Here is a 25,382-nt window from a genome sequence, read left to right as displayed (position 1 = left end):
CTGATTTTCTCGTAAATGTGGGACGTCTTTATATAATAATGATAAAATAAGAATTATAATACTCAGAATTTGTTGAATTTGTTCCACTGTGTTTTAAATAATTTTAGTCCTCTGTTTTGAGAAGACAATCTCATTCAAATCAAACTAATTTCTACGTGACATTCTTTCGATGTATAAACATAAATAAACAGTTGAGCTTCAGATTGCTATTACCTAGTGCTGAAGGACATTTTATCCCGTTAGTTAAGTGCTTTAAATATATTTTACATTGTCCTTACGGCGCAGGGGCTGCATCGGTGTCATTTATGCCTCTGGTTTTTACTTTACAGAGGCTATTTCAAAACGGAAATCGTAAAATCAAATTTTATAATTTTTTTAAAGAGCTGGACTTGTTGGATTATACTTCAAGGGCGAGGTCGAAATAGTTTTCGACCAATTTTTGCGATTAGATAATAGAATTCTTGGGAATTTTGGTACGACACTAACATTCATTTGATTGATTGATGATTGATTTAGTGATGGAGAACATAACTAAAATTTAGTAATTCATTTTCTTTAAGAAATTGATATATATATATATATATATATATATATAAAATCAAAAACCTACAATACCCGAAGGTGTTAGGTTTAAGAAATTGATACTTATCTTATTTTCTTGATACACACTGATTAGTGTCCTATTGTAAATGTCAAAATTACATTAATATTGTTACGTCGATTGTTGGTCGAGGACGTTGTGTAAATTAAAATTGTCGAATATACCCAATGGATGCAAATAATAGATAAATATTTATCCGTCCATTAGTAACTGAAAAAATCAGATTAGGAAAAGCTGTGAACATGATGAAGATAAAGAAGACTGATGATAGACTGAGAAGGAGAAGTAATAACTAGAGCAATAATTGTACAAGGAACCACTACTATCATAAGATCTTAGCCAACCATAGTAGAATTTTAATTTTGGAAAGGTGTTGTAAAACTGTACCAATTACGACTTCTGGTATAGTTGTGTTGCTGTCTTCGTCTGATACACTGAATTTGCGCAGGTAAAGAATGCAATGGCTGCGTCATATTGAAAGACGCCAAACTCTCGGTTGGAAAAAATGTTTACCAAAAAGACGTATTTCAACTAAAAGAAACGGAAGACCGAAGAAAACGTGGATAAAAGAGGCCATTACGGATTTTAAAAAACTTAAAAATTGAAGGCTGGATCAAAGCAAAACTTCGTTGAAAGTAACATGGTGTCAGAAAAGTATATGACGAATTAGTGGGATGGAAAAACTCGAGCCCGGAAAAGGTTTAAGAAACATCGTAATTGATTTTTGGATATTTGAAGAAGAGAAAGAAATGGATGAATTACGATTTCGATGAGGGAGCGAAGAGAGAAATTAGTGAGTTCGGGCCAAATGTAGAAGAATTGAGGCCCAAGAGAGAACTGAAATAAAGCACGGAAACTAGAGAAGATTTAGCAAGTTTCTTCTATTTGGGAATTCGGATGTTAGTTGCGATTGATATAAGTAAGTTCTAAAAGGATTCTAAACATTCTAGTTATAAGACATAGAGAAATAGTGTTCCCAGTACTACTTTTATATAATCAATGGCTGGTTTGGTGATGTCTTAAATTGATTTGTGTAAAACGAGGTTACCCCAGAGAATTCTCTAGTAACATTTATGCTTGTCCTGATTAGAGCTCAAATTACAGCACTGACAGAGCAAATAAGGCGATGGTACAGGAATTGTAAGAACAAAGCAAACGTGTAGAAAAACAACGAATGATTTAAAAATAGGAACCAAGAGGCGAAAAGTAAACAAACTAAACAAACAAATATGCAAGACTATAAGAGCAATTCGCCCGAAAGGATAAACATCTAGAAGGTAAAATGTAGAATAACTATTATTAAGATAGTAATTTAAGGACAAGCCAATAGAACACTGGCAATCAATTTAATTTACGCATGAAAATAAGAAGATGAAGACAGGATTAAATTTATTGGAAATTGAGAGCTTGTCAGTCAAGAAGTTGGGTCCAGGCGCTTTACACCCACAAAAATTCGCAGGAAGTTACATTATAAGCTGAGTCCTAGCTAATCCAGGGTCTCTTATGGGCACCCTACACGATCAATCAGATTGACAGTCTCACGAAGGATTGACAATCTTATTGATCGTGTAAGGGCAAGATTGACAGAATGACAATCTGATTGATTCAATCAAGAGGACATCATCCCAAATTTTATTATTATTATTTTTTGGAATCACTTAAATGTACAGGTTTTGAAACGGCTCGTCTAATTCTCCTTAAATCTCATTAAATCCTAAATCTTCTTGAATCTAAATCTTTATTAAAAGAAAACAACTTGTATGACGAATTTGTTGTGTGATTCAGATACCAAGAGGGTTTTGTAGAAACAACTGTACAATTTGTTATTGAATACATGTTTGTTTATGTACCACCCGATTCCAATATACTTCGCGAAAATGAACAATTTGGTTAATTATACAAAATTACAATGTTAACGACATCACTAATCACGTGCAATATTTTCGTCCAATTAAAGTGAACTGTCCCACGTTTGAGTACTACCGCGACAAATGTCATGGGTACGTTGGCCTGTTTGTGCGACGTCTGGGCGATGGATGAGTCTTTGTAATCGAAGACATCATTTAGCCCGAGGGGTTGTGGCGATGTTCATCAGGTCGGTCGACAAGAATGCAAGCTAGGTCGCTGGGTCGAGCTTCAATCGACCTCTGGAGGCAATAAAGAAGTCTGGCCGGAGAGAGGGAGATGGGTAGACGGAAGCTCTTGCACTTTAAAAGCACTAGAGCAGTAGCACCGGTCGTTTAAACCGTTTTCTTTTTTCAGGCTATTATAACATGGTTGCTTTTATTGCAAGTGCATAGTTGTACGGCAAGTTCCCATAATAATAGGTTATGCGAAGAAATGCTAAATGTTTGTCAAAGAAATGGTTTTGTTTTTATTCACACTAGGATGTTCGAGATAAAGCTGTATTATGCACCAAGACCATAGATAACACTATATAAATAGGCAACTTTAATAACACAAAATTGCGATGCAAATTGCGTCATCTGATGAAGTTTTTAACGCAAATTTTATGTGTTTATTATTTACTAATTGCATAAAAGTTAATAAATATATGCGAAGTTTATGTATTTTCAACCTACTTCACGAATTATTTTAGTCATATATTTTGGAGAAAAAACGTCATGCAATGTTTAAATATAAAAGTTGTTTATAGTGTATATTCCAGCTTTTGGAGTGGCATAAGGCTCAAACCTTGGTTCGCTTCTGTTTCTTCTATTTATAAATGATATCACTGACGTTACTTTATCAAAAAAATTGTTCTGCGTGGATGTATTATAAAATAAACTTTCTTTGAGACCACGAAAAATAGTCTTGTATATTTTAACAAGAAAATCACTTTTACCTGTACCTTATTAATAAAATTTATTTAAAACTTGGTAAACTCAGTTTCAATCGGCGTATATGTATATACATATGTTCGTGTGTATGGTAATCACCAATAAATCTCCATGACACTGCCGTTCCAGTCCCATTTGCAACAGTTGGGTATATTGTGACTGAATATCATTACACGCTGAAACCATAATCGAATCGAATGTTAATGTTATAGAATTATAGAATTTTCTGCAACGCGACTAATGTAATAAAAAGATTGTGGGCGAAATGCATTTGCATTTTAACATTTTTGGCGATTTTTTAATTTTGTGTGTACCAGGGTTGGCTTCAGGTTGATATGCACTTTGAGGTTTAAAACAGCGCTCTGCAGTGTCGGACTGGAAACGTTTAAGAAGTTCGACGGGAGTTAAAGGCATAACTGTACGTAATTTTTAAACAGAGATGGCTGCGAAATTATAACATATCGTAAATGTAGGTCTATCTCACATGCGACTTGTCAAGCTCGACTTCGCAAACTAACAGTTGTGTAACTGTGCCTTTACAGAGCTGCGTTTACTTACCATCTTGACTATTTCATTCATAATACACATCGTGCAGGTTTTGAGCGATAAATGTCCACTTCCTGATGGATAAAACCTTGTTTCCGGATCGATTAATTTCGTTGCTCCTTGATTTCGTGCTCCATTAAGTTGACTTAAAAGATGCGAAATAAACGAACATTCATCAGTTTTAATCAGTAAAGAATGAAGCATATCGCTAGAATTGTTTACAATTAATAATTAAAAAATGATAAGATCGTCGCTTACGAGCGAAAATTTTAAACAAAGAGCTTTCTCAAAAATTCCAGGAAAATTTGACCCTAGTCATTTTTAATATTAAAACGATAAAACACTTTACCTTTATCACTCACCGTGAATCATTTGGCTAAATAAAAACGTGAACAGTTCCTGGTGCGAGTGTTCTCCTTAATTACTTTATCATCGACAAGAGTGCTTCTTGATTATAGTCTTTTAAAATTTTCCGCTTTTTTTTTAATGGATAAATTTGGACCAAACTGTGGCAATTTAAAGTCACAGAATCGCTTAGCCTTAGGTATTCATGCTCATTTGGCCAAAATTCAGCGAACTTAACAGTGGGTTTTATTTTTTAACAAACGAACTAAATAAATTAAGTGTTCTTTATGTCAACAACTGGTTCTACCGTGTTTGTTTTTTTACGTTACATGTTTATGAGAATGCATCTGGTTGCGTTCCAATGGCTGAGAAAATGCCGTTATGGCCATCTTTTTTCGATTCTTGTTTTGTTATTATTATTTCTTAAAATATAACGGCGATTTCAGTGCTGCTATACCCTATAATTTTGAGGATATCTTACTAACTTGCCTGCAGGTGTGTGTTGAGGTTTTTGACCACTTATACGTATCCCAAAAAATGTAATACAAGCTTAATAGTTTTACAAAAATAATTTCCTTCGAAAGTAAAAGTAAATAACTTGGATTGGTATTTGAATGCTCACTTAGATGAACTAATTGAACATTTGATTAAATGCCTGACTAGAAATTTACGCAAGTTTCGCAAGTCTGGATGGTGTCACGTATGCTTTATCATTATCTTAGTTTCTGATTAATTTATTATCGTGCTGTAGATTAATAACCGCCTCATAATAATCGTAAATATGTTTTTTTCTTTCAAGGTGGTCTAAGAAATTCGTATTTGACCCTAGATGCACCCATATTTGCAACGATACTTTTTATGAACCGTTTTTATTTAAATTTCCGATCTTACCCGATCGCACAAGTCACATATTGTTTAATATTTTATCAACGCTTGAAACTGTTTAATTATTTTTAGTATAATTTGTTTGCATGCGCGAGTAACGAACACAGCGTTGACTTTATCATCATACATAAGAACAATTCATGTGATATGACAAAATGTCAGACTCAAATAAATTGTGGTACGATCGACGAGGTAAGTTCTTAATGCTATGAATGTTGTTCGATTAACAAAGAAAAAAAATGAAAAAAAAAATCGTAACTGATTTTGAGTGACGTGTTTACGTAATGAGGTTTTTGTTACGTTTTTAACAGTTACGCGTGACATTGTAAATATGAAAAGTAAACACTGTTTTGAGTTCTTTTTGTGCTAGAATACGTGTTCGTGGTAATGAGGAGGGAATAAATGGGTGCAACAGAACGTCGAACTAACAAGCTATACACTTGTTTGAAATTATCAGTTTTATGGTATTTTAACTGTTATCGTCTGTAAATAAATACAGAGCAATATTTGTAACGAACTAATCTCCAGTAATGAACGTTAATTGTGTAGTAATATCATTTAATGCACATTACAACATCTTGTTTTTCGTCGTCGCAAACTTGCGACTGTCACAAGTCTGTTTTATCGCGCTATATTGTTGATATATTAATTTCAAAAGCGGCATTCGCAGCTTGCACTGTACCTATTCTTTCGTACAACATAATTCGACTAGACAGACAACCTATTCATTCGGAAAAACGTTCCGGCACGCCTTCCAACCACTCGAAAACAATAAGTCGATGAAAGTGTGTGAATATGTGTACGATTTAAATTGGTAACTCGCAAGAGAATGTACTCTCCTAAAAGCGACATGAATAAATCATGGGGACTTTTTAATTATGGGAATGCGGCTGCAATCACTGTCGATTTAGCAACCCCACAAGTGTAAGAATTCGCCGGATTTGACTGAAGCCATTTCCGGTAATCCGGGTGAGGTAATTCCGTAAGAAGTTTGTTCCCATTCGTGACCGTTTCATACCGTATGCCGTTAAAAGCGCATATTTCTATCGTTTGTACTTTATTATTTATTATGGAAACGTGTTTCCTGAGAAGTTACGCTGTTACCAGATCGGACAAACTCCACAAATTAGCCAGTTGTGAAATATCGGAGAATTTGTTTGGTGCACGGAATCGCAGTGCAACGTCGTAAATATTAAATATTCGTTGAGAACGCAATGTCCACAATTTTGTATAGTCGATACACGTGCATCAGGAATGTGGAAACGACTGCAAGTAGATTGCACGAAATCTCATGCTTTCACTTGCGTTCATTGATATGCTTTTGTTGGGAATTCGAAATTCAGATCGACTTTGACGTTCACCGTCATTACAGAGCTGCAGTTATTATGCTTTCCTTTTTGATGGAGTTTGATGGATGGTGTGATATGGACGTGTGTAACTGGCTTAAAATATTTTTTAACAGTGTATGGGCTTCGAAGAAGTGTGTCAGGCGAAATAATAACAATTTAATTGATTTATTAACGTTTTGGAAGCTGTAATCTTATAATGAAGTTGTGAGTAAAAGTCGCAAATGTAGAGAAAGATGAAGACCGGTCCCTAATTAAGACGGTCCATTATAATTTGTTCATCCGTCTCTCCGTGTTATTTCTTGTCTGAACACTTAAAAAACGTTTTAATTGAAACAAATCCGCAGGTAATAATAACAATCATTGAAAACGGTGAATTTTCTTTGAAACGTACTATATATTTCTTATCTTTGGAATGCAACTCTCATCTGCTACTAAAATGCATTTCAGTGAACTGTTTTTAAAAATAAAACTCGACGTGCTTGGTTTCATGATCTTTTAGATTAGTTCTCTCTATCTTTTATCACTACTTGAACTATAACTAATACAATTTTTATTTCTGGAAAAGTCTAAATGATAGTAATTTACCAAATGCATACGATTTTATCTAACATTTTTAGCAGATAATCCTGACAACTTGATTCTGTAAAATCCTGTACGACAATTGCAAAAGAAACAACGCAAAATACAACGATGACGTTGTGGATGGCAAGTTTTAAAGATAAATCTTCTTGTCTGTTACACATTTTGGTGGCAATCCGTTATACTGAATACACTGAGATGGCAATTTTTCACTAATGTGAATGTTCACTGTTATGTATACTTCAACTAAGTGATATTCGTATGCAGTCGTTAGTCAAATATTCACTTGTATGATATAATTATTCTTGACGAAAATAAAGAAATGTTAAAAAACGTTGAAGCATTCGTTCTCACAGTTCATTAAATATAATAATATAGTTTATGCATATTTAAAGTTAATTGCACCCAATCAAAAAAAAATCACTTTGGAATGACCTTTAGATACATAAAAATTAGTATCTATAAAAGCATTTAGTTGTAGCACGACTTGCATATCTACGGTTTAGTGTTAATTATATATTCACAAATCCGTTCAACACAGGTTTGTAATATAATTCCATTATCAATTTATAACTTAATTCAATACTATTTAGTGTTAGAAAATTTTGAAGATATTTTAAGCACTTTCTTCCTCTGGTCGCACAATTTTTTGCCAGTGCTTTAAACGTTGTTTATGGATTACTGGTGGACACCCGATTTGTATTAAGTTAAGTAGTTATTGTTTTACTGGTACATTCCATATAGTTTCCTTATTTACCTTTTTTTTTTGTGAAGGAAGTAGTTCATTGTGTTCAATAATAATAATCCTTGAATTTTTGTATTTTATTTAGACGTAAGAATAAGAATTCATTGTTCAGACATTTTTTTTTAATTTAAAGATTGAAGCAGTATAATCGTCGAGTCTTTAAAAACCTAATTGCAAAATTAAATGTTCTCGTTGACGTCTGTCCATCATCTGTCCTTTGTGGCTTTGCTACCAAAACACTACTAAATCGATTACTCTGAAACTTAAGTGTACAGCAAGATTGTCACAAAGACAGTAATCAAACGCAAAATGAAGCAAAATTTTTAATTTTTACTTTCCAAATAGGCTCCAACAGTCGTATCAGAACTGCGGTGCAAATTTTGCTCAAATATCAGGTACGATAACATACTTCTGACCGAATTGCGATTCATTCTTGTACTGTAGAGGTAAATAAATTAGAAGAAGAGTAGAAACTAAATACTTTTTATACTTTTAAGAATTAAGTGAATTTTTTACATAAAAACGCAAACGAAATATAGTGAAAAAGATCTGGTTTGTAGATAGATGTTCATAGAATCTAAAGTATCCAATATAAAAGTAATAAAATTTTTGTATATAATTTTGTGGTTGGTGTTAGCTACAAATTTGCATTATTAAACGATTTCAGAAATTATATCTTTCGGAAATACATCAATAATAATAACATCTACCATCGATACAATTTATTAATATGTATGAATATGATCAGCGGTGTTTTTCATACACAACAGGATCGAAAAGTAATCAAGGTCGATTTACTGACAATAAATTTACTTACTAAAGTTTTTTATTAAGTTTCTGATTCGTAATTTTGAGTCTTAAGTAAGTGTGCATCACTTAATTAGGTACCTGATTAAAACGAAACAGCTTAACCCCTAACTAAGAATTTTACCGCAGTTCGGTTGCAGATTAAAAATGCACCGCAATTCGGACAAGTCGGGGTCTAACGATCACTTAGAGTGCCAAACATCAAGTCCCCGTTTCTGTCTGTCTGTCTGCCTTCTGTCCTGATTTTTATTAAACAGATAATCTTCGAAACTAAAGGACCGATTTTTGGCAAGTCTTAGATGTATGTATGTAAATAAGATACTCCTGCAGTTGTGATTTATGAATCCATGTTGAGTTTTAACTTTAGACATTCATATTTTTAGGGAAAAAATCAAAAGTGTATAACTTTTTGGAATTTTGAAACTGCAAAATCGAATGCTTTGAAATCCTGCAAACCTTTTAAGGCATAGTAATAGTAACCAAAATTTAGCCGTTTACTCCCTCCAAAAATTCATGACGGCTCCAAAATTTTGCCGAATAAATCCTATCTAAAAATCTACAAAATATTATGACTCTATACTTGTGGTTTATGAATGCATTCATAACACACATTAGCCAGTCTATTTCATTGATCAAATCAAGAACTATTCTCTTCATTTCTTTGGAAATTTTCTAACTTTAGACCCATTTTTTAAATAAACGTTCTTTTTTTAAAGTCACATTCTCAGGAACACAGATGAATAATTTTTTAAATTACACCTGAATGTGCTCGCTGCGCTCGATTTTTAAACTTCTTTTTTCAGCTTTATTCTCATGGAATTGTGCAGAAAAGTGTCTCAGCGAAGTTGTTTAGGTTCTATAGTAAGAGTAAATCTCTGCATTAAAAAAAACACCCACACCCTTAGAATACGAGCGCAACGAGCACGTTTAGACTGCTAGAGTCTCCCGTAACTGTGGTCACAAACATTTTTAGATAATAAAAAATTCTGTTATTAATAATTTAGTTTCTCAGGGACACTAACGAGTAATTCTTACAACCACGTAAACGTGCTCGCTGCGCTCGCATTTTTAATATAATCGTCGGTGAAGCTAGCTTTGTTTTATTATATTAATCTAAAACATTCTGAAACAATGAGTTTGGACTGTGCAAGTACAGTGAGCACATGTAAGTTGATGGAGTCTCATCTTTTTTTAATTATGTTATATCTAGAATTTTTGAAGTATTCGCAATTTTTTTTTTTTATTTTTCGAAGGTGCAGAATTTGTTGGGGGCGAGGGAAGTGCTGTCGGAATAACTTTCGACCAGTTTTATCATAAAACATCTCTACATTTTTTAGATGCATAACAATACTGCACAGCATATCGAAGCAATTATTCAAAATTTTTAATAATATTTTAAGGTGATACCATCAACCCTGTGATAAACGTATCAGTTTTGTGCACAATAACAATTATGATGTAAAGATGTAAGTATGTTTCTAGGATTTCAAGGGTAAAGATAAATGTGCCCTATCTGAAATAATTGATAAAATCAATTTGTTCATACATTAATTTATTTATTTATTTAGGGCAATGATTTTAATCAGTGCTAAAAAGTAGAACTTATCTCTATTACGCAAACACCGCATCTTTTTCGATAACGATTTATCAGTTCTTTGACATGATGTTATTAGCTTTCTGTAGGGGATAAACAAGTCCTTTTAAGTTAATATTCCTAAGATAGGTTCCTAATTGTAAAATCTGTTTGTAGAAAGATTATTTTTTCGTAGAACAACAAAGCTCCGATAAATTGAAACAATAAACCCTAGACCGCTGTATATTTGCTTAAAAATATAAGCTAAAAACAATGGTGTTTACAGAATTTCAATATCTTTGTATGTTCTCGAGACATTTGGCCCCGGAGTTTTATCTGATGCACCCGTTTATAAATATGACGTTACACATTTTTGGGAAGAGAGGACAATTTGTGGTTGAAATTTTATTATCAATATGACACTAGCTAGTCCATTTGGAAGTGACATAAATTATCATTTGCTAATACAGTTACCAGCACACGAACAACAGATAGACGGAAACATAAAAGTAAAAGTTCTGCCCCATGAAACAAAAAGAGTTCATTAGAAATCTGAGAATGTAATAAAATGCAAAGTATTTGGTTTGAAAAAAGGACAATAAAATAGCCTTCCTCAGTTGTAAGCAAGGCAAGAAATTTGTTTCGTGTGACATTTGGATGCAGTAAATTTCATAATTTCGCTAATCGTAATCTTTTATCCAGATAAATGTACAAATACGTAAACAATTAGTCAGAAGTTGAAGGTGAAGTGTTTAAGTTACACAGGCAATTGATATATTTTTTGATTATGCGTGGGTTTTTTCATTTTTTTTTATCGAAACATTGTATACTTGAGCGAGCTTTCAACTAATAATTTCACAATATATTTAATATCAAATTTTTGCCTTCACAGTGTACTACATGTTAACACATTTTGCCCTCTCATGCCCATCAGTTTTGCCATTATATGCTTTAAAGTTCACGCATTGAACGGGCAAGGTTAAGAAATAATAAGTCGTTTAAGATCGAAATTGGTGTAGGTGGACATTATAATCAAAGACATTTACATAAGTCTATTAGAATTTCAAAAAAGGAAATGACTTACTCTTAATCATACTATTATTAAACCCGACGATGTATAAGGCTATCAATTTTTGCTTTCTCAAAAGCGTGAAGACTTTTCTTTGAGCAGCAATTACGTGTTCTTTCAATTACGGAGAATACATGTTTTATTTTATGACCAGCCCAAACAACCATGCATTTAACAGTCAACAAAACCAAGAAATTAAGAGGTTATTATTGAAAAGTCTTCGAATGTAGGCGTGCGGACAGAAGTCACTGCACTCGAAAGGAGGTTGCATTTCGGCGTCACATAATTTGTTAGACTCACCTCATCGAAGTTTGTTTCAAAATTACATGACTGAATGTCAACATTAAATCAAAAAACGTGATAGAGTTGTTGAAAAAACAACCGATTATAACAAGTGTGATGCAACAAATGTACAGCCAGTTAAATCGTTGTTTCCTAATTGGGTAGAATTAAGGAAAGTGCCAAAAAATAATTGTTACGACGGTCAGCCGACAAGCCATTGAACTTTGACGAGGTCTGTAATGTTGCGGTCGTTAAATTTTATTATAGGTACATTTTTTCGGCTGTTGACGTATCTGCTGCTCAAATCGTAAAATATCGTTAATGGTGTAATGTTTACTACAAAATAAGAAACATCATTTTAATTGCTACGGTCTTAATGTGTTCGTGTATGTAACTGTCATGCTTCATTCGGGTAGTTACATTAACCTTTTTTAATTTGTGTTATTTTGACGTTCCAAGTGGCCGTTTCAAACCAGATTCAATAATAATAATAGTAATAGCGTGCTAATTCTATTACCAACAGTAGTTTGGTAATGAAAGCAAGCAACATCTTGAACTAATTTACCAAATAAATTAACAAACTTCGTTCGGTTGAAGATTCTTACACAATTATTTCGTCTTCATTGTTTTACTGTTGGGTAACGAAACCACCCATCGAACAAAAGCTCACAGTTCCAGTTTCTCGTATGATGTTTGGAAACTGAAATGAGAGCATGCAAAGCAACGAAGCGATGATTTTGCATAACTGTAGCATGTGTCGGAACAGGAAAGAGGCTTTTGTCTACCGGAAATTTGTTCAGCCTGCGTTCGTCTCCCGTGGATGGTGCAGACCTGTATGAAAAGTCGATTGTATGAAAATCTCATCACATGGTCCACTTTCTCACATTCACAAAAAGACACTTGATCGTGTGCTAAACTGACCGCGATAGTTATATTTAGTACTTTTAACGGTGTCAATCACTTCCAGTTTTTTCTTAATGCGAAATGGTATGTCAACATTAATTAAAATCGATTTGAGATACCGTCTGCATTCATTAGATGAACATGGCTGGAGAAGATCCGTGAACAACGTGGCTTTATTGATGCGTCATTCATGTGTGCCATTAAGCGTCATCTTAGGTTTCCCGGAATTTATTATACGCTTTGATGATGTTAATTGAGTTAGATCCCGGCGTATGGGTAAAGTAGATGGACTTTCATTGATCAGATTCGTGAAAAAAGGAGACGGTGTTATGTAACAAAAGGCAACTATAAAAACCAAAAAGTGGTTATTTTAGAGAACTTGTTGACGTTTTTTTTGCAATTCAGCTTACAAGATATTTTATTTAGTGATGCCAACTGGCGCAAACCACCCTAAATATCTGAAGCACCGATTGACTATTGGTGTTTGTGATTTTTTGTGAAGTTGCCAACATATTTAAAACTTTATGAAGGCATATCTGATGTCAATTTAATAACTGCCATCTTGTCATTGTCTTATTGTAGGCGCGTTCATGTCAAAATTGACAACTATGATTGACATGCTAACATTGCTGCCAATAATTCAGAATTCCCAACGCCAAATTTTTCTTCAATTCTTAATAGTCACCCGGTGTATTTATTTCTTTGAAATTCCATTTTAGCTCTTAATAGCATTATAATTAGACTTAACCTTTTCTAAGGTTGTGATTTTTGTTGTTTATTCTCCTCACATAATTTTTTGGCTATGATGTCAGATTACTTTCAAATACTTGTCCAATGAATCTACATTTAAACTTTTATCTTTCGTAATTCTGTAATTATTTACACTTTTGCATAGTTAAACACATGCAGTAAACAAAAACAGGTGCTTTATTTCATAAAATTTTTCATTTTTTCTTCATTTTCACAATATTGAAATATCTCGCAACCATTTCAGATATTCAGATATTTTACATATAAAAACGTTAAGTTTGTTTATGATCTACACCTTATTCAGTAATATTAACGTTTGTATGAATCTCACTAACCCGTAATGAAGTCAGCTTAAAATTTGGCTTAGTAAACGCCATTTAAATTTTATAAAATAATATACTCCTGTCCGTGTGGTTTATGAGTCCACGTTTATTTTATTTATTATTATTATTATTATTATAGTTTTTCTTGATTAAACTTAATTCTTCTTAAGTGACATAATACATAATACGTAACTACGTAAGGTGGGATGATAGATGAGAGGCTCGAGGTTGCAATTTTTTTTATTAGTATTACATCGCACGTGCTGGAAGTGACATACGTCCTTGTTGATCATCAAGAACCAAAGGTAAACAAGTCAATAGAGTGTATTTTCGTAACGTACTGTGTTCGAAATGAACGCAGTGGCGGAGTATTTGTGACTAGTATGATACATTGATGATTCAGAAAAATAAGTTTTACAAAAATCGCTAAAAAAGAACAAACAATCGTATTGTTTTTACTTTCCGAACGTGGCACACTAACACTTTTTTAATGTACAGAGGTTTTCACAAGTAAATTCTTGTATTTTTTCAAAGAAACCTGAGTAATAGAAATTGTATCATGTCATTAAAAAAAATACATATGACGTTTGGCCCGAAAATTAATTAAAAAAAAATCTGTTCAAGTTTACTTTATAATTATTTTCACACTGCATATCAGGCGTAATCACCATTAAATGTTTGGAATATTAATAACCACAAAAGACAGGAACTGCAATCAGAAGGTTATTTTTGTTTCGCTAAAATGTTATGTTGTGATTATGGTGGGTTGGGCGGTACAATAGCAGGGTTGGTGACGATTGTAAAATGACTCGTGCCGGTTAACCTTCGGTAAATATATACGGGTTGTAATAAATATTCGAGGCTCACTCAGAAATGTCAAAAAATCATTTACATTGTAACAAATCGTAAAAATAAACTTATTAGAAAAGTGCAATATCAATGATACCCATATACAATACGAGTATACTTTTTTGCAATGAAATAGTAGTTTTAATTTTTTTAACAACACACTGAAGTTTTAAAATTAGTATGGGGTTTAACCTGCTACTTGTACATTGTCATAATTTAAAAATTTTACTTCAATATACCTAAAGTTTGAGGTTGTTTTTTCGTACATTTTAATATGTTGTCTACATTTTAATAACAAAATTTTTAAAACACTTTGCCCCTAGTGATACTTAGCACTCAGAAGTGATATCGGGTTGACTTAATTTGATTGACCAAAGGACAGATTTTCCATTGGTCCATCCCTAAAGGGGTTCTCCCCACTACTACTTAAATATGATCGTTGGAATTATTTGACTGGGTTCGTTTTTTGTGTAACAGCCTATGAAATCAAATTTATTTTAGGTGGCTTTATTAAAAAAATAAAAAATATTTAAAGAGCAGATGTACCTATTTGTTGTTGTCAGATCTGTTTTTTTACATAACTGTGTTTTTTTTCTCATTATTTCAATGTTGGTAATTTCTTTTTGTTTTATTTTGCTCATCTAACATGTGTTGCTGGAAATGTTTTTACTTCCCGAGCGTAAGCTATAGTAATCGAGTCCATCGGACGAATGGCCACTTTTATATTTTCTTGACGTTTCATGACCCCTAGAGTACGAAAAAAGTAGTCTCCCGTTGCCTCAGTCTGGCTGTCTGATGTCTGTATCCATTTTTAATACACACGTAATCTCCGAAATTGCAGGACCGATTGTTGTCAGATTCTTCTCGGGGACGCCAAATGTTTTTTTTTTTTTTAAGAATGTGAAACCTTCTCGGGGATTCCAACCGTATTTTTTAAAAATGTGAAACTTTCTCGGGGGTCCCAACTACTTTTTTTTTTAAATTCGGGGGCCTCAATTTGTTTTTTAGAATGTGAAACGTTCTCGGGGGTCCCAACTGGCTTTTTTAAAAATGTAAAACCTTCTCGGGGGCACCAAATGTTTTTTAAGGATGTGAAATCTTCTCGGGGGCCCCAACCGTCTTTTTTAAAAATGTGAAACCTTCTCGGGGGTTCCAGTTGTCTTTTTTTATGTAAAACCTTCTCGGGGGGGCCCAATTTTTTTTTTTTTAGAATGTGAAACCTTCTCGGGGGTCCCGATTGTCTTTTTTAAAAGTGTTAAAACCTTCTCGGGGGTCCCAGCTGTCTTTTTTAAAAATGTAAAAGCTTCTCAGGGGCCCCAATTTTTTTTTTAATGTGAAACCTTCTCGGAGGTTCCAACAGTCTTTTTTAAAAATGTGAAATCTTCTCGGGAGCCCCAACCGTCTTTTTTAAAAATGTGAAACCTTCTCGGAGGTTCCAGTTGTCTTTTTTTATGTAAAACCTTCTCGGGGGGCCCAATTTTGTTTTTTTTTTTTTAGAATGTGAAACTTTCTCGGGGGTCCCGATTGTCTTTTTTAAAAGTGTTAAAACCTTCTCCGGGGTCCTAGCTGATTTTTGAAAAATGTAAAAGCTTCTCATTTTAGAATCTACTTGGAAACTTTCCCGCTAAATGACTTGAAAATTGTAGACGACAAAAAATTCAACTTGTAAATAATATATTATGCAACTGTCATGTACTGACATTATCGGAGTTTGGAGTACCTCTAACGAAGTGGCAACATCGTTTGTAATCTGTCGTATATTGTCATCTAAGAAAGCGTGAACTAAACTGTCCACATTTGTGTGGGATCATCATCATTTTTAAGAATCAGCTGTGCAAACTCTTCAATACAATTTTTTTACATTAAGTGGATTTTAATTGAATCGTATTGTCAAATCCAGCCATTCGTAGTGGGTGCTAATTGCAAAAATCATGAACGTTTTCCTGGTTATTTACGCGTTATCCACATATAGCTAAAGCAAATCTGCCTATACAGCCAAAAATATTTCATTATTATTGTGCAATTACCGGCCTACCTATTTTTTAATCGTCCAATTAACAAGATTTAGCATATTGATAAACAATATCTTCTCCTTTATGGATACCATTTTGAATATATTAATAAAAGCGACGTCAAAACTCCGCCTTTATTGCTATGCAGGAAAAAATGCGCTGTTGATTTTTAAATTTCACTAATCAGTGATAGCAGACCTACTTAAAATTAATCTTTCAGGTTTTTTTTAAATGCAACCAGTTCGTGAACTTTCGCAGGAATTTTGCAATTTAGCTCTTAATCATAACTTATTAGCTACAAGTATTTGAAAGTTGCGTCTGCATCAATTATTTGTTCTTGTTCACATGGAATGTGTACTCTTGAGAAATTAGCAATAAGGCTTGTGCAACAAGGTTGTTGCAGGTGCATATGGGAAGATGGATTGTTTTTAGAGAATCGACAACATAGAGTTGAGTGATGAAACTGATATGGAAGGTAGTGGAATTTGTTCAGATCCTGTTTTGGTTGAAATGTCTTGGAATGTAGTCTTTTTGGAAAAAACGCAAATTATAACGTTCAGCTGTTGTGCAAATGATGATAAACTGTTATCTTTGCTGCACTTGGTGCACTTTATTTTTTAAGTTTGTTGGTTAATGAATCACTTTTCATGTAGACACGTTGTGCTGTTGTCACCCATCTCAATTTATTTTGCGAGTAAGTAATAACAGTAATTTGTTTTTTGAAAAACGACCTGCTGTCTGCAGCGAAAAAATATTCACTTAACAACGTGTGAAGTGCGAATAACTACTGTAATTATTGTTAATACCAAGGATGATTGCTAGTCTATTAATATGAAACTCTTATTAAGTGCGTTTTTCTTCTACCTCAATTTACTTGAGATTTAAATGACAATTAACTCTATACCACACTCCAAAATATTTCAAATATGTCACTTCGAACAATCACATTACTGATAAATGAGCTCATCCATGTCGAGTGAAGGCCGCGAATGCTAATGTGGTCATTTCATAAAAATTGCTTTTAGTCACATCCATGTTTCCGAAATGAAACTGTGTCATAAACAGAGAAGATCGATGAATAAAAATGACATGTTTATTGATGGCTTGTTTTAAGAGTGCGAATATAATGTCCAAATTTGAATAATGAGTAAGCTACATTATCGTGTGAGGATCAAAGAAAGTATGTATTTTATTTTACTTGATAATTATACGTGGTAAATACAGCTGTCGCACCATCAGAGGTTACAGTAATTAGCATTAAATTTATTATTAATTGCTCAAGTTCAAGTTTAATGTGCACAAGTTGGCGTAGTCAAATATCGAAAGTGGCTATGGAATTAAAATGAAGCAGATGGTGGTCGGAGCTTATTGAACCGACTGTTGCAATAGCGTAATTGAGATTAATAAGATCGGTTTTTTTGTGAACACATTAGTATTGTGGAACTTTGGCTTCATGGAAGAAAATAAAGGCTACATGTTCGTGAATAAAAAATTAAATTATTGTGGACTGCGAGAAAATTGTAAAAATATCTAGTTTGTTCTTTGTTCAAATAATCGAAAGCTTTGATTAAAAAATTTTCCGTTAGTTTTTACTAGTTTATCTATTAGGATTTTCCGGAAGGTCATTCATTGGAGTCATTAGCCTAATAGAGTTTTTTAGTTTTAAACAGATTAAGCGCTTATTGCTCAATTTATCAAGTGTACTCCACAATATTGTTAAAATACATACGAGTATAATTCACACAGAAACTTTAAACTTTCAATTGGTTGTTAACCTATTTTTTGCAGTAAATTGTGTTTTAGATTTTTATTTATTTAATTTAATAATCGACATGAAATACTGTTTCATTTTCATAAGCAGGTGAGTTGTGAAGCCATGAATTTCAAATACTGCACTAATGATTAATTGCGGTTTTGTAATATTAAAGTCTGTAGTCGTTAAAAGTCGCCAAATTTTGCAACCGGCTGTTGAAATAATTCCAGAAACATTAAGTGAAAAATAAATACATATATGAACAAATAGATTAACGACTGCTTTAAACGAAAAACAGTTTTTTATAGATATAATAATGTTTATTTAACTTTGGCAAAAGCACGTTTTGTCTGGATTTATAGATTACTGTGTGTGACATTCCAAATATGTAATAAAAAAAAGATTAGCAATTTTTCCAATGATTATTGAAGATAATTTCGTGTAAGTTAACTCGTAACAAAATATTGCAACATCAGATTGATATAAAAACTCAAAAAATAAAAACTGTATACACCAATTTATTTAGGCACTAGTGGAGCGAGGGTTTAAAAAACGAGTGTTTAGACAGGTTTATAAACGTGTTACACATTACGTTTTTTCTACAACTTCAAATTAAAACCACAATTATTATTAAAATCATTTTGATTTAGTGGATCTACAATGTCCGATTTTAAAACAAACAGAGATCAAAACGTCAAAATTTGCGGACTGTCAGTTTGACCATAACTTCAGGCTGTGACTAAAAAAGATTAATGTTTAGTTACGGCTTATCTCCGTATTTAAAACCTAGTTAGCGCCGTTAACAGGACAACTTAAAATGACATTTTAGATACGGAAGTAGAAAAAAAATATTTAGGAATTGTTCCTTACTTCACCTATTGGTATAGGGTTTCTTTGAACTCAGACTAAATGTGACATATAGCAACATACTTTTTTTAATACAAATAATGTGCATACTCCTGTATTCGCGCGTTATAATTCTGCCTTGATTTTTATCTCAAATTACTTTACCAAATTTTTTTGTACAATATTTTTCACGTCTTTCGTGTAATGTAAGCGATATGTCGCTTCCAGATCCAGTACCTCATGGGCGAGTAGGTTCTGTCTCGTGTGGGTTCGAGTCTAATCCTTTCGAGCGTTTTTTTTACAATGTGACTGCTATTATTATGGATTAGTTTAATGTTTTTTGAATGTTGACCTCTAGAGTACGAAACAATAGGTCTTCCGTTTCCGCCTATCTGTAGTCTGTTAGCGATTTGGACTGATTGATGTAAAACTTTAGATATATTTTGAGAATATCGTGCAGATGGTAAAACGCTAACTAAAATTTGACTAATCATCCCCACCAACAATTTAATGACGGCACTTTAAAATTGTACGTGGTAAACGCTTGTCAATTTTTTAAAATAATATACTCCTATACTTGTGCTTTATGAATCCACGTTGTTTTTGTTTATTTACGTATTTATGTATAGGCCTAGAGAGGCGCTCTGCTTTGTAGATGAAAGGTCCGCGGTTTGATCCCCGGCGTCGTTTCCAATTTTTTTTCTTACTAGCATTATTGCATTGCAAATGTCGGTATTAACCTACGTGTCGTTGCTGAAATGTTGATAGGAATATTTTCCAATGGGAAAACTCACTAGAAACTATACATAGCCTTGCGCTTTATCAATGCATTCATATTTTTGGAGTACTTGTTAATAGACTTCCCGTTTTCTATCATCGATGGAGAAGTGTGAACTCACACCTGCTCCAGATCAAATATAAACAAGTCAACAGACTGCGTTTTCCCAACATAATGCGTTCGAATCTCAGGTAGTGGCGGGGTATGTGTAATAAACTGGGTTAAAGTATACCATTAATGACTTTTTTCCTTGATTGATGTCATCTATATTGTTTTTTCTAAATCAGTTGATTTATTTAATTGTACTTCAGCGACAGAGGAAATTCTGTCTAATAACAAGACCGATTTTTACATTTTTTACTGAATTTATTTTTCAAACGGGCTTACTAAATCGTTTCTACCGTGTGAGTTTTTAAATATCTGCTCTATGATTTAAGCGTCATGGTGAACTAGAACAGAAATAAAAAAATCGCCCGATATTTCGAGGTGAATTTTGCTCTGTTAGATTTGGAAATAATTCTGGTTAAACTGTGTCGAATGACGGATTTGTGCAAGTGAAACTCAATATTTTTATTTTACAATCGTAGCTTACAATTTACTTTACCGCAGAAATCTGAACCAACGAGTTTTTTCCAAATGAGACGATGTATAAAAAAATCACTTATGAACAACCTATTTTTATAAAGAATAAAATAAACCGAAATTTGGCATGTTGTAGAAGATTTGAACAAAAATATCTACAGACATCTGAAAGCCACATCTGTGACGTCATAGTGATATTTACCAATTTAGGATGTGAAATATGATACATGTCGTTGGTTTAGGAAAGTTTTATTTGTCCAGAAAACAAATTACATATGTGTATTTATAAGGTGTGCAACGATACTGATTTTTTTTTATGCGTTTTATTAGTCCATACTATAATTTTCAGTTGACAGAGTTGTTGAAAAGTAATAATTGTATTGCACGAAAAAGTGAGGTTAAGCTGTCAGGTATCATCGACTAAATTTTGCGTTTAGTCTAGACATACTTCACAATGTTTACAAAAAATCAAGGCCAACTTGATAACTTTTTCAACTGAAAACCCGATATCTAAGTTGTCTATAAAATAAAACTTTTTGCAATTTTAAAGGTTTAATTAATTTTAAAATTATTGTTTTTCGTTCGTTCGGACAGAGCAAAAATAATCGTATCAGATTCAAGACCTTCGCGTCAAGACTCTAAAAAAAATATGCACGATGTGATTTTTTAGGGACTTTTGTGCCTTATGTTCCAAATTGGTCACATCCCGCTATGACGTCACGCAGCTTCTATTTTTCAAAATAAATTCAAATTTTGGTTTACGGTTTACTACATCTTTAATTTTTGTATATAATAATTTAATAATCATATTTTTCTATGCTCTTGGCTGTTTATGTGTTTAATTTTAATAACAAAATTTGAATTAGTTTTAATATCCTCACAAAAATATTATTCCGTGGCCAAAATTTGAATAATTGTGCTAACTTGGCAATTTCACGAGCTAAACACGTACGCATTGCTGTCAGATTTAATTAGTGTACAATGTAATTTATTACTTTTAATTTCGGTATAAATACGAAACAAAAGTCCGTGAATTCGATTAACTAAAAATTGCATATACGAGCCTAAATGTGTATGATTTTTATTCTGTAGTCTGCATGCACCCATGCAATTAGCTATACATGATTATCACATTTTTGATCGACGATTACTTTTGCAATCACAGAACAAACAAGCCAAGATGTATTCATTCTTAAATGTCAAAGTAGACGTAGAACCTTGCAAGTGAAGAGTTCAGTTGTATTATTTTATTTATTACTTAATGTCATACGTAAACTATCAGGTTCAAATTTTTACATATTTATTACCAAGTATGTAACGAGACGAACCCTGAGTTCAGTGAAGCCGAAAGCCCGTTGCAATTTGACTTCATATGATAAGTAGACCACCTAGCGAGAATGCTAATCAGTTGGATTAGACACATAATCTGACGGAATTTCAAAAATCAATGTATCGATCATACCACATGCGGTGAAAGCCTGCGGTTGCTTATCATCACTTTTATCCCCTTTGACATTTTATTAATAGAATTCAAAATCCAAATATTAGTAAATAAATATTCTCCTGAGGCCTGTATTCCACGAAGACAAGGGAAGCCCTGCTTTCTCTCACGTCGGATTCCGTATAACTCACATCTTAATTAAATATTTTTAAAGCTGTGTTTCACATTCAATTTGAGCTGTGCCAGCTTTCCATAAATGAATTCTTTCCTGACGTTGATCATGTCCCGTTGGTTCTAATAGTAACTAATAATTATTTACACTATTACTATTATCATTCGGTTTGAAGTCACGACCCGCCACTGACGCTCTGCGTCTTTGCCAAAGGTTTCGTTCCGTCTTTCTGAAATTATATAAACGAACAACCTTATGCAATTTCGGTCCGGGATACCTTTGATGTGCACAAGTACCGGAAATGTTTGAGGTTTTGTGCGTTTCTTTAATCGCGCTTCGAACGTGTCACGGTTAGGATATGAGTTTTAAACTGGGGTTGAAATAATAAACATAGTAGGGAGCTAAAAACGGAAATGCTTCTTCCATCACATGCTAGTAGAAGGCGGATGGTGATCAAGGTGCGAGGGTTTGAGGGTGCGTCATGAAGGCAATGAAGTTCTACACTTACTATTCTAGTTGTAATACGGGTGAGTTCAGTTTAATGCGACTAATTTAATTGTGTGACCACCCAGAATTAATTTCGTTGATAACGTAATTGGTGTTGATACCAGATTTGAGCTGTCATCGTTCGACCCAATAATAATTAATATCAGCGTGGAAAATTTTTAAAATGTATGTTTTCAAAAACATTTAAATTATAAAAATCGTATCAGTCTATTTGGTATAAAATTACGGCCTAAACAAAGGGGCTTGTATTGAAAGATTCCCACAGCATACGATCACTTTGTGTACATTAGATATTTACGAGATCGTAGATTTACTGTGTGATCACCTGCACGTGATAAAAGAAAAATTCCAGTACGCATCAGTCAAACTGAATACATGGTTTATTCTCCGTAAGTAGATAATTGGTAAATATGAGAATATTAAATATTAAATACTATTATGAAGCAAAAAAATGTTTTTCTTGATGTTTTGACGATTTTAATAACAGAAAATTTCCGAAACTGAGGGAACGTTTACTTTAAAATTTTACGTATGTTTTCAGGAATCATAAATAAAACTCCGAGTAAATTTGAATATATATCGCCTTCAAAACATTGATGGTGTTCCCTCAAAACACTGTGGTATTAATCTTATCCAAAATATATAGCGTAGTAGATGTTTCTTTTCATGTGTATTATATGCTATTTTTAACTTCACGTACACAAATTATTCTAAAAATATAAAACATGAATCATCAAATTTTGCAGTTTGTCTTAGATATTATTATCTAATATTTATATATGTATCCTTCCGAAAGTTGATGACATTATTAAAAAGTGAGTACATAAATCTTTATTGAAAAATAAAAACTTCCATGCGGTATTGCGTGTGCTTCAGTAACATCGTGTTTTTTTAATAGTAGTTAGGTAGTAGCTTACTTTTACGAATTAATTTCATTGAGAAACTGGTGCGGTAACTGTTTTTAAATACTTCGGGTTATTTTATTATTGAGTCATTTTAATTGGACGCCGTTGGAATTCGTTGTCAAATAGCTACGTTTTGAACCGCACTTCCTGCGCCACGAGCGTATCAAATCCGTACCCTATATTACATGCCGATATTGTTACTTAATTATTATTATAAAGTTTTGTGCCGTATTAGAGTCGTTAGAAGTGAAAGTACAACAGCAAAAAATAATTACTTATGTATATAAATTAATTAGAATTTTCAAAACAGGCCTGTTTAATAAGACACACAAAAGATTGCATAAATTGTTCATTCAAGTGAAACGAAAGTTATTGTTATTTAAATCTTATTAAGCCTTTGGCTCATAATAGACCACTTAAATTACTGATGTACTCGTTATGGATCTGCGTATTTGCGCAATTTATAATAAATTACGGACAGGTTAGCAATTTATTTTATTACAGATGGTAATTGTTGTTTATATTGCATTCCATTGCACTTAGTAATTTTGCTTGTAAAATAGACTTGTGAATTGTATTTCACAATTTTTATGAGGTAGATGGTGCAGCAGATCGTACTTTATTTGGGTACTTTTAACCATAGAAACTCTGAAGTAATCAACTAGCAATAGAATCCCAATAAATGGCTGCCATATCCTTTTTTGCAACAAACTGACTCCTGCCTTGTTAGGCAGACAAGAGTTAACATATTTGCAGCACTTTAAATACCATTTAGAGTGTTTTACAGTACCTGCTTCTGGATTTGTTCTAAAAAACTAGGAAAACATGTGTCATGCACAGCTTTCTTTGGTCAACAGTTATATAAAAACAATGAAGTGTCTCTAAGACGAACATAATGATTAAAGTTTCACACATCGGTAGTACTAGTTAAAAACGGAAAAAATACAATTTTTGAATAATTAGTGGTTTATTCTCTTTTTAAATTAAAACGTATTTCTCAAACTCAAGTTGTTCCCGCGAAAATCTTTTTTCTTTTGGGCTGTTAGAACAGGTGAAAAAACTGAACGTAGAATGTCCGTGTAATTTCAAATAATCATTGTTATACTATTTTAAATAATTTACTATGGTAATTTTTCCAGATTATAAGGAATGTAAGCCCAAAGTACAAGGTTAAACATAATAAACAACCCGTTTTAATAATCTGTTTCAGTGACCCAAATATATACTTAAAAAATTAAGCATTTTTTTAAGATGATTTCACTTGATACATAGGACATTTACGCGTAAATTGAAATACATAAGCATAAATATTTTCTCTGAGTATATACCAAACTGATGAGGAAAAAGTTGTAGATAATTTAAAAATGTTTTCAAAACCGTTCTTATCTTTTCTTTGTCGTCACTTGGTTCGTCAGTAACGCAAGAATCAATTTCAAATATTCGCTTTTGAGTTTTGATACTTATCTAATAACCACTTGAAATGTCATAGATCGTTGTCAATTTAACTTTGGCAAATTGTGCACTTATTACTTATCATTACACAACAAAACTATTCAGTTAAAATTTGATTAAAATAAAATTATCTTTTAAAAAACAAAAATTAACATCAAATGAATTGCTCACATGGTTTTCCGTTCAACAAAAACCTAATTTATGATAGAATTTTTTCTTCTTCGTGCTAATTGTTGACAGGTAAACTGATTTAATTGAATTATGGCAGCTTTTAACTTTTTCAAATCTCTATAGGTTCTACCCAAGTATAGTAGGTCACGCAAATAACCCCAATAAAAGAAATCGTTTGGAACCAATTCTGACGACCTTGCAAGCCAATGAGTTGTATCACCATGACCTATCCAATGACTTGAGAATACAGTGTGAATATTCTCCGACTCTTGGGTAAAACCCGCATCAGGACAACCATCACGTTAGCAACGAATTTC

At 32.9% G+C, this 25,382-nt stretch overlaps 1 protein-coding gene across 4 annotated transcripts in view; it reads left to right on the top strand.

The window, feature by feature from the left end:
• LOC135126953 (spectrin beta chain, non-erythrocytic 1) overlaps positions 1–25,382 on the top strand; it is an 80,522-nt gene that overhangs the window by 20,296 nt on the left and 34,844 nt on the right. For 3 of the 4 annotated variants that reach the window (XM_064053207.1, XM_064053208.1, XM_064053205.1), the window contains exon 1: positions 5,310–5,409. The exons of the other annotated variant lie outside the window; for it this stretch is intronic. In XM_064053207.1, coding sequence (XP_063909277.1) covers positions 5,373–5,409 — 37 coding nt within the window. In that variant the 5' untranslated portion in view covers positions 5,310–5,372. Of the gene's footprint in view, positions 1–5,309; positions 5,410–25,382 lie in introns of those variants that run through there. 4 annotated transcript variants of the gene reach the window in all.

Source organism: Zophobas morio, unplaced genomic scaffold (assembly GCF_036711695.1).
Source record: "Zophobas morio isolate AGI-343-1 ecotype UQ-CSIRO unplaced genomic scaffold, CSIRO_AGI_Zmor_V1 ptg000011l, whole genome shotgun sequence".
NCBI classification, from domain to species: domain Eukaryota; kingdom Metazoa; phylum Arthropoda; class Insecta; order Coleoptera; family Tenebrionidae; genus Zophobas; species Zophobas morio.
This window is presented reverse-complemented; position numbering and strand designations above follow the sequence as displayed.